Source organism: Piliocolobus tephrosceles, chromosome 9 (assembly GCF_002776525.5).
Source record: "Piliocolobus tephrosceles isolate RC106 chromosome 9, ASM277652v3, whole genome shotgun sequence".
In the NCBI taxonomy this organism is placed as follows: domain Eukaryota; kingdom Metazoa; phylum Chordata; class Mammalia; order Primates; family Cercopithecidae; genus Piliocolobus; species Piliocolobus tephrosceles.
Window position 1 is genome coordinate 32,960,832 of NC_045442.1, and position 8,630 is coordinate 32,969,461.

The window sequence follows — 8,630 nt, forward strand, 5'->3', positions numbered from 1 at the left end:
CCAAGGGCAGGGCAGGCACTGGGTGACACTGCTCCACCCTCGCTCCTGGGTCTTCGGCCACCATCTGAATACTCTCTCCAAAAGGAGCACCTCTCCAGACCCCTTTGGAGATCTCCCTCTCCGGCTTGGCGGGCTGGACTTTTAGCCAAGTCCTCCGGCCGGAGGCCCAGGGCTGGCCGGGGAAGTAGGCAAGGCGTCTCACGGGACAGCTGCGAAGCCCTCACCTGCCCAGGATTTTGCTGACACAGCCGTGGCTGACCCGCAGCTGCCGGGAGATGTCACAGGGCCGCACACCCTGGTGGGCCAGCTCCACGATGCGCTGCCTCACCACGTCGGGTAGGGGCCGGCCGTTCACAAACACCCCCCCGAGCTGGTTCACACCCCCGTGCCCTGCTGGGGAGAGACAAGAAAAAAACACAACACCCCACACACAGCAGGGACCAGCCATTAGTCAGGGTCCGCGGCCCGGGACGGGCGAAGAAAGCAGGCAGGGCGGAAGGGCATGTTTCCGAACTTGAGAAGAAAGGTGGTGGACCCCCACGACCACGCGGAAGAGTGGGGACTGGAACCCGCCCGGCCCTAGAGACGCGGAAGCGCAGACGCTGGGCGGAAGACTGGGGGCTGGGCGAGAGGGCGACTCAGGCCGTGCGACGCAAGGTAGAAAGCGAAGCGGGGACTGGAGAGAAACCAGATGACAGAAAAGAGGGGAGAGGGGAGAAAATGCCAAAGACGAATTCATGCCAGCGGAAAGAGCGTAAGAAAGCGAGGAGAGGAAGGGCCCGGCAGAGGACTGGACTAGCGCGAAGCAGCATCCCGCCTGCGCCGCAGGCAACCAGGGAGCTGTCCGCGCGTGCGAGGCTTGGAAGCGGACGATTTGGGGGCGTCGGGGCTCGGCTGACTGTTCATCCGAGCTCCGAGCACAGAGAGGGGATAAGTGCCTGACACACACACACACACCTTTGCTCTCTGCCTCTTCCCTAAAAAGTATTAAATTGTAATCGGAATTTTTCTACCTCTTTTCCTGTGTTGTTTGTTTTTGATGGGAAGTTTTTCTAATATTATTTATCTGTAGGGGGACCGTATCTCTCTTTCACCTCCTTAGTATCTAAAGTGGAGCAAGGAAGGCGGATGAGGCAGGGACCCGGGGTCTGCTGCGCTCAGTGACAGGGAGGCGGCCGACAGCGGCTCCAGGCAGCAGGCAGAGAATGCCGGCTGCTTGGGCTCTCTTGCCTGCCGTACCGCGCAGAGCTTGGTTGGGGCCCACCGTCGCGCCCAGGTAGCACGGCATAGGCCGCGCCGGCGGGTTAATAACTATAGGGGCGCCCTGTGTAGCCGGCCCAAACCCGACTCGCGTCCCTTTGACCCCTCAGACCTCGGCAGCCTCCCAGGAAACCGTGCGGCTCGGACGTTTGCTCTCCGGGCAAAGCGAAGGGCACGGGGTTTCCAACCCGGTTCCAGCGCGGGCTCCCGATCTCGTAGCCGAGGTGGCCACTGGGTACTAGGCCTGAGGGTGCTTCCTCGTGCCCCATTCTCCCTGGCCTACAGCAGTCTAGAAATCCTGCACCCAGAGCGATCAACCCGCAGCTGCAGTTACTGAACAATCCAAGCGCAGAGACTTCTAGAGGCCGAGTCGGGTCGGCCCGGGCTTGCAACCTGCAGCCCCTGCCCCGCTAGCCTCACGCGAGTTTCGGAGAAAGCGGGGACATCTGTGCCCCCCTCATTTCCCTCCCGTCCCTTTCTCGGGTGGGGTACCTAGAGCAAGCTCGGGTGAAACCCTGGGGAAAGGCCTCTGATCGGCCTGCTGGGAGAGACTGGCACCTCTTCTTTTACCCCCGTGCCCACCCCGTTAATCTCCCTATCTCTAGCCCCACTCCTCACCCCTCCCCTCCCTCCAAACCCCGACCATCAATAATTTAGGCCCCGGGAGAACTCGCGTTACCGGTATGAAAAGGTGGCAGCTGCGGGCAGATTAAAGATGAATAATTCAGCCTCCCCGGGCTCAGGGCCCGGCCCCTCAGCCCCAATCTAAGGGGTGGGGATGGGAAGGGGACACGGGAGTCCAGGGCTGGGGGACTGCAGCGAGCCGGCGCTGAGTCGGGCCTGGAATGCGCCACTGCCGCCGGCACCGACTCTGGCCGCGGTGTCTCACCCGCCAGTCCACCGGCCCGCGGGCCCGCGCTGCGGTTCTATCCCTCCGACCACCTTCTGCTTGGCTGGTGCAGAAACCCTTGGGTTTCAAAGTGGCTTCCCGCGGGCAGCCAGGACTCGGCAGATCCCCGGCGGAATCCGCAAAAAAGGAGAACGAGAGCTGTGGCAGCGGGCCGAGAGGCAGGCCAGCTGAGCGAAGACTGCGTGTGGACCCGGTTCCACTCCTCCCGAAAAGGACCGAGGCTTTTCGGCCGGCTCTCCAAGACCTGCAGCGGCCTGATGCCCTCGGCGCGGCTTTCCTGCGCTTGGAAATTACTTACGAAAATATATTTTATCCCAGGAGTATTTTTAAACGGCCCCTGTCCCCCCAACGCTAAATATATGCTTAGCGAAAAACACAGCTCTCCCTTCTTGGCTCTCTTGTCCTAAACAGGGTCCAAGCCAGGTCTAAAGTTTCCTTGTAAAAAGTTACAAATTATCCTTAATTATTAATCTGCAGATAGGGAGGAGTTTCTATTTAGAATTTTATCTTTCAAAAACAAAAACCTGCAAAAAAAAATCTCAGAATAGTTTTTCAAGCTAAAGACATGGTATAAATTAAATTCAAATTTTATTAAAATAATTCCCTTTTCTCTATTTTTTTCTCCCCTTCTCCCTTTTCTTCTGTAACATCATTTCAACTTTCTTTCTTTAATTTCCTTTCCCGTATTTGGATTTCTCTTTTTCTTTCTCCTGAGCTTTGGCATTTGCTTTCCTTTTGTTCTTTCCCCCTCATTTTTTGCTCTTTGCTGACCCCCTGGCCAGGTTGCTGGCTGCATGATCCTCAATGGGGAGTGGGAAGTCTAGGCAGGGAGCCTCCAGAGCTGAGAGCAGAGCTGCACTTTGCCGGGGGCCCACCTGGAAGGCTGCGCTGCTGCCTCTCTCCCTGACTTCGATTTCTTTTTGGAACCCCTCTTTGTTTTTAGAGCATCTCCCAAGCAGAGGCAGGGAAAGATGACCATTCTATCTTGACAACCTGGGATTCCCAATGTGAAGGGAAGGGGAAGGCAAGGAAAGAGGGGTGGGAAAGAAAGGAAAAGGAAGAAAATATTTCCAACCAGCCCACAAGAAGCCTCTGCTGGGCTGGAAAGGCCTGGAGATGCTGAGAGATGAGGGTCAGAAGGGGGCACCCCACCCCCACACTCTTCTGCCCAATTGTCCTGACACCGAGGCTGAACACTATTGGAGTCTCCTGGACCCCACGACTCTTAAGTTTGAGAAAGGTAAAGATGTGGGGAGACAGGAGAGGGAGGCAAACAGAGGAAGAGAGGAAGAGATAAAAGAGAAAACAACAAAACAACACCCTGAAAACTGCCTGCTAATTTGTCCTCCAGCTCAGGGCAAGAGGCTGACTGGGGAAAGGGTGGCTGGAACCAGGGCTCCGAAGCCCTGGAAACATGACCTAAGAAGGAACGGATGGAAAGAGCAAAGGCAGGCGATAGGCACCAGGGAAGGTAGGAAGGCAGGCAGAGAGGTAAGTATGGGTGACAGAAGGCAGGAGAGAAGCTGGAGGCATTAGAAACACCGGGCGAGGGAAAGAGAAAGAACGAAAGGAGGGACTAGGAGAAGCCAAGGAGGCCTCCAAGATGGGACCTGAGCGCGAGGGGCCGGGGCCACGCTGAGACTGGACAGGGTTGGGACGGAGAGCCCCAAGCCGGGACAGGAGCCGGGCGCCGGTACTCACGGTGCATCGCGGAGAAGGGGTCTGCTTTGCAGTGCATATCCATGGGGAGGCAGAGGAGCGGGAGCAGCGCGGCCGCCGCCGCCGTGTCGCCTCGCAAACTCAACTTCAGGACTTGAGGAGAAAAGGGAGGGACGGTGGGGGAGGGAGGGTGAGTGAACGCTCGGCTGCTGCGGGGCGCGCGGGGGCGGGGGGCGCAGCACTGCGCTCCCCGCGGGGGCTCCTCCGGGCTGGCCGGAGGTTGCAACCGCAGTAGTCGCAACTTGCCACCGTCGGGGCTGGGGCCGGGCGGTCAGCAGAGTGGCCCCGGGGCGGTGGGCCGGGCCGGGGGGCACTGGGGGCGCATGGTTCGTGCGGCAGCTGCAGCCGGGGCTGAAGCCCGGAGGGGGAGGCGACTCGCTCAGCTCCCGTGGAACCTGGTCGTCTGAGAGGCGGTGGTCGGAGAGCGCGCGGGGCGGGGGCGGCCAGAGGGCGCCGGGAGGGGAGCCGGGCTTCTCCAAGTGCCGGCGAGTTGGCGAAGTTGGCAGAGAAGTAGCAATCCCGGGGATGTCCGAGCGGGCGCCTGCGGGAGGGGAGCTGGCGGGCCGGGCCCCCGCCCCCGGAAAAAGCAGGCGCACGCCGCCGCCGCCGAAGGGCCAGGAGGGAGGGAGGGAGCTGAGTGGCGCTGGCAGCGCTGGGCTGGCCCCAGGTGGGTTGCGGCTGCGAGAAGACTCGGCCGGAGACTGGAGCCTCCGCTCCCGGTGTGTGTCTCTCTAAAAGCTGCAAAGACCCCTCCAGACCCCCTCCCCCTCCCCGCGCTGGGAGATGGATGACTTGTCAGACAAAGGCAATAGATTCCACCACTCTGTGATTCGCCAGCGCCGGAGCCCGGAGCTTCGGCGAGGAGGGCCCCGCGCCTGTCACTCCGGTGCCGGCAAAGGGGAGGGGAGGGGAGGGGGAAATGGGAGGGAGGGAGGGAGCAGCCGGCGAAGGAAGAGGGAGGGAGGGGAGCGGGCCGGGGGAGAGGGAATGGGAGCCCGGGATTAAAACTACACTGAGAAACGAAACTCGCTGATAAGATAAACGTTAGATAAGGATAAAGAGCGGCCAGTCTAATGAATATTCAGGTAACGACAGAGGTCCTTGGAGCGCGCTGCGCTCTGAAGCCGGGCTCTCAGTTCTAATTCGCCCAGCCCTGCCATCCACCGGCCAGTGCCCGCCTGGGCCGCGCGGCACCAGGGCCCAGTGTGCATCCCTAGCCCCAATCCCACCACCCTCGGCTCTGAGATCCCTTCCGTTCCTTCCCAGCTCTTCCTCTCTTTCTGGTCCTTCCCTTTGGCCTTTCCCTCCGGAGGTACCTTCCCACACACGCATCCCCACTTCTCATTCCACGGAAAAGTGTCCAGCAGTTTGTCTTGTCCCCTCCCGTTCCATGCGACTGCGCGCAGGGCCTCCCCAGTCCCCTTGCCCACCGAGCCTGGGCAGTCCAGAACGCTTGGTTCAGAATCTAGCTGAAGACCTCCAGCGAGTACCCACCTGCCTTGGTGGGACCCAGCAGATGGCGGGAGAGCCGGGGGCCTTGGTTTCTGAACCCTCGGGTGACTGGGGAGGGGGGCAAGGGAGGGATACAGTGCGGAGCGGCAGGTCGCTGGCGGCAGAGGATGCGGGAGACGAGGCTGTCTCTCCCCGGCTGGGGAGAAGAGGAGGCTGCGGACGCGGCTGAGCGCCGCCCGCTGCTAGTTCGGCGGATCCCGGGAGAGCGCAGGAGGCGCAACGCACGGGGCCGGCCCCACTCCTGCCGGAGCCTCCGCAGCTCTCTCCGGCACTCGCTCCCTTGCTCGCTGGGATTCGCACCAGGCAGGAGAAGCCCTTTGTCTTCTAACTGGTTAAGTACAGAATATCCGGGAGATCTTTATGAAATATTTTCCCTCGTCTCATAAATCATCTTGGCACTTCAGCTGATGTTTTAACTCTCTCTCCCTCCTTCGCTCCCTCCCCCCGCTTCCCTGGGTCTGCGAAAGGGCGGCTAGGCGAAGCCTGCGCAGCGCTCTTGCAGCCTGGATCCGAGGTTCCTCCAGCTCCTGTCTGCAGCTGCGGGCGCCCCGCGGAAGCGCGGCGGACTCACGCTTCCCTCCCTCTGGCCGGAGCCTGGGCGGCAGATAGGATGGGGAGAGATGCACCTGCCTAACTCAGCCCGACTCAGCCTGACTACTACTACTGGGCGTCTTGTACCGGGTTTTCGGGATGCCCTTATTCCTCAGGAGGAGTTCAGAACAGGCTCAGCGGGACGGGGTTCTGAACCTCACTCCTGTGGGGCCTGGGTCCGCTGGGATCCTGGCATTTGCCCTCCCTCCTGTATCCTCCAGAGCCCAATAAGCTTATCTCCACCTGCGGGGTAAAGTCTGGGAGGAAAACACTCCTCCCTGTCTGCCCCTCCCAGCCCCCACCCCACTTCCCTCGGGTGGCTAGGCAGGTTGGTTCCCTTGGGCTAGGGGTTGAAGGCGCAGGGCCCAGCCCCTAAGGTCAGTCTCTTCCTCTAGAGGCCTGCAGATGGCGCTCCCGGGTTTGCTTTGGCCTCACAACCCCACTAACACGCACTAACTTCGTGTAGGGAGCGAAGAAGGAAAACAGTTCGGGCAGCCCAAAGGGAACAGCTACCAGGCCAGAGTGCAAGGGATCTCAGGTGGTATTAGCTAACACAGCCTTGGATTTCCCCTCTGGGAAGTAATTAACCCAGAACTGGGGTGAAAGGAACATTGAGAAAGGGTTCTTACTTAGAGGAGCTCAGAACTAAAGTAACCTTTGCCCCAGGTCCCTCCAAGTTGGTCATTCAGGAATTTGTCTCGGAGCATCTGAACTATTGGAGGAACAAAGCTGTGAGTAGAAGCCCCCTTCCACACAGAGGCAGATTTTTCTAGACCCAGCTAGGCATGTCCCTATGTTACAAGTACCATGAAATATGGGTGCCCACAACAAACATGTTCACATGTTGAGTGAGAAAGATTTTCCATTTTGTAGAGAAGGGGATTTAAAGCACCAAGTGTGCTGGAAGTTGTCCTCACACACCTGTCCTTCATATGCACCCTCTGAGGAGTGAAGACACTTCCGAAAGTCCCACTCCCAGATAGTCCCTGAGAGTACCCCCTGCTCCTGGGATCCTCTCCCCAGCACTGCACTAGCTGGACACTCACTCTCCCGCCAAGCCGGATCTTGGCCTCTTCCTCCTTAGCTCCAGCCCATTCCTGGGTCTAGAGAGTAATGCTCCCTAGCGATTAGGAACCCCTTTTCTCCAAAACTCTGCCTTCTCCTAGGGCTCCAGGATGAAGGGCTGGCCTTCATCCAGTCACTGGCTGCTCCTCTGACTCCCTCTCTTCTGTTCTCTTTCTTCTTTAGAGTCCAGTAGAGGGGCAGGGGGAAGGAAGAAAGGAAAAAAGGGAAGAAAGAAGAGGAAAGGGGAAAAGAAAGAAAACAACCCAACCCCAAACACTACCCAGGCTTCGACCTGTCAGGGTTGGTTGCTTTTCCCGTCCGCCTCTAAATGAACCTTTTCTCTCTGGTGTTTTCAAAGCAGCCCTTCCACCCCCCAATCTAGGGGCATTTACACTTCAAACAAGGCACCCGCCTCCCTGCGGAAATTTAAAGGCAAATAAACTTTTGGGGAGTTGCTCTGATACCCATCTCGGGATTTGCTTCATTAGCCGCCTCTGTGCATCTGATCTGCCCAATAAATCTTCCTTGTGGATCTCGGCTCCTTTGCCTTCTCGGCTCCCTTCCCTGCCAGGCTTGCCCAGGCGCCTGGCGGCCCCCACCCTCGCCTCCGCCCTCCAGGCCGAGCTACTGCTGGCCTGGCTGTCTGGCTGGGCCGCGCCTGCTCTGCCTGGGTGTAGGTGTGGGGGTGGCGGATAGGCACCCCGCACCTCGAGTGTACCCACGCACCGGCGCCCCAAGCCAAGCCAAGCGCGACTCCCGGGCTCTCAAATGCGTTTCTGGGTATGTTGTGCAAAAGTGAAGTGCCAGTGTAGACCCAGTCCGCTGCCCCGCTGCCACCCACACATGCTCCCTTCCAGAAACACTTTCTCCCATTTTTCCGGTTTCCAGTTCCCTGGCCCCAGCGTTTTCTGCCCAGGCGAGAAAAGGCAGAAGTGTTGTTGCCTCCCCTCCTCCTGCAGGGCCCTGACCCAGGGCCCAGGCGCCCGGCCTCCTGCCGCTTGGGAAGGCGGCTGGGCCTTGGTGAGTAAGGCGGGGGCTGCAGGAGCATCCCAGCCGCGCCCCTCCCCGGAGGCCGGGAACTGCCTTCTTCCTTCCACTTCCCGGGGAGAGGCTAGGGGAGCTAGGGCCGGGCTCTGAGGAAGGGGATTAGAAATTCCGAAATTAAATGCATCTCCCCAGGAAATGCTCCCCACAGCGCGGACCAAATTAAACGCATTAAAGTTCAGAGGGGAAAAAGCTGTTTAGAACCAAGGGGGGAAAACTAGTCCGAAGGGAAGAGAAGCAGAAAGGAAGGAGGGGAGAGAGGGAGAGCAGAGCTGCAGCTCCGCAGCCGAGCTTCATTTCTGGATTATTCCCACTTTCGGAAGTCACCGCCGAAAAGAAAAATAAAAGTTATTCTGACAACCGAACTCCAGAGCCTGCCACCGAGGCTCACTCGCCCTCTGGGTCCCGGCGCACCCCAGGGCGCATACCCTCGGCTGTCAGATCCCAGGCAGCCGAAACTTACATCCCAGCCCCTTCCGCAGAGGGGCCTGACCGGCTCCTGCCCGGCCTTTCCCCCTCCTCCTCCCCA

At 59.5% G+C, this 8,630-nt stretch overlaps 1 protein-coding gene across 6 annotated transcripts in view; it reads right to left on the reverse strand.

The window, feature by feature from the left end:
* PAX2 (paired box 2) overlaps nucleotides 1-8,630 on the reverse strand; it is a 93,650-nt gene that overhangs the window by 78,955 nt on the left and 6,065 nt on the right. For 4 of the 6 annotated variants that reach the window (XM_023206192.3, XM_023206193.3, XM_023206188.3 and 1 more), the window contains exons 1-2: nucleotides 3,872-4,592; nucleotides 225-393 (exon numbers count right to left, since the gene is read on the reverse strand). In XM_023206192.3, coding sequence (XP_023061960.1) covers nucleotides 225-393; nucleotides 3,872-3,914 — 212 coding nt within the window. In that variant the 5' untranslated portion in view covers nucleotides 3,915-4,592. Of the gene's footprint in view, nucleotides 1-224; nucleotides 394-2,746; nucleotides 3,164-3,871; nucleotides 4,593-8,630 lie in introns of those variants that run through there. The other 2 variants (XM_023206190.3, XM_031936227.1) reach the window with 2 other exon arrangements.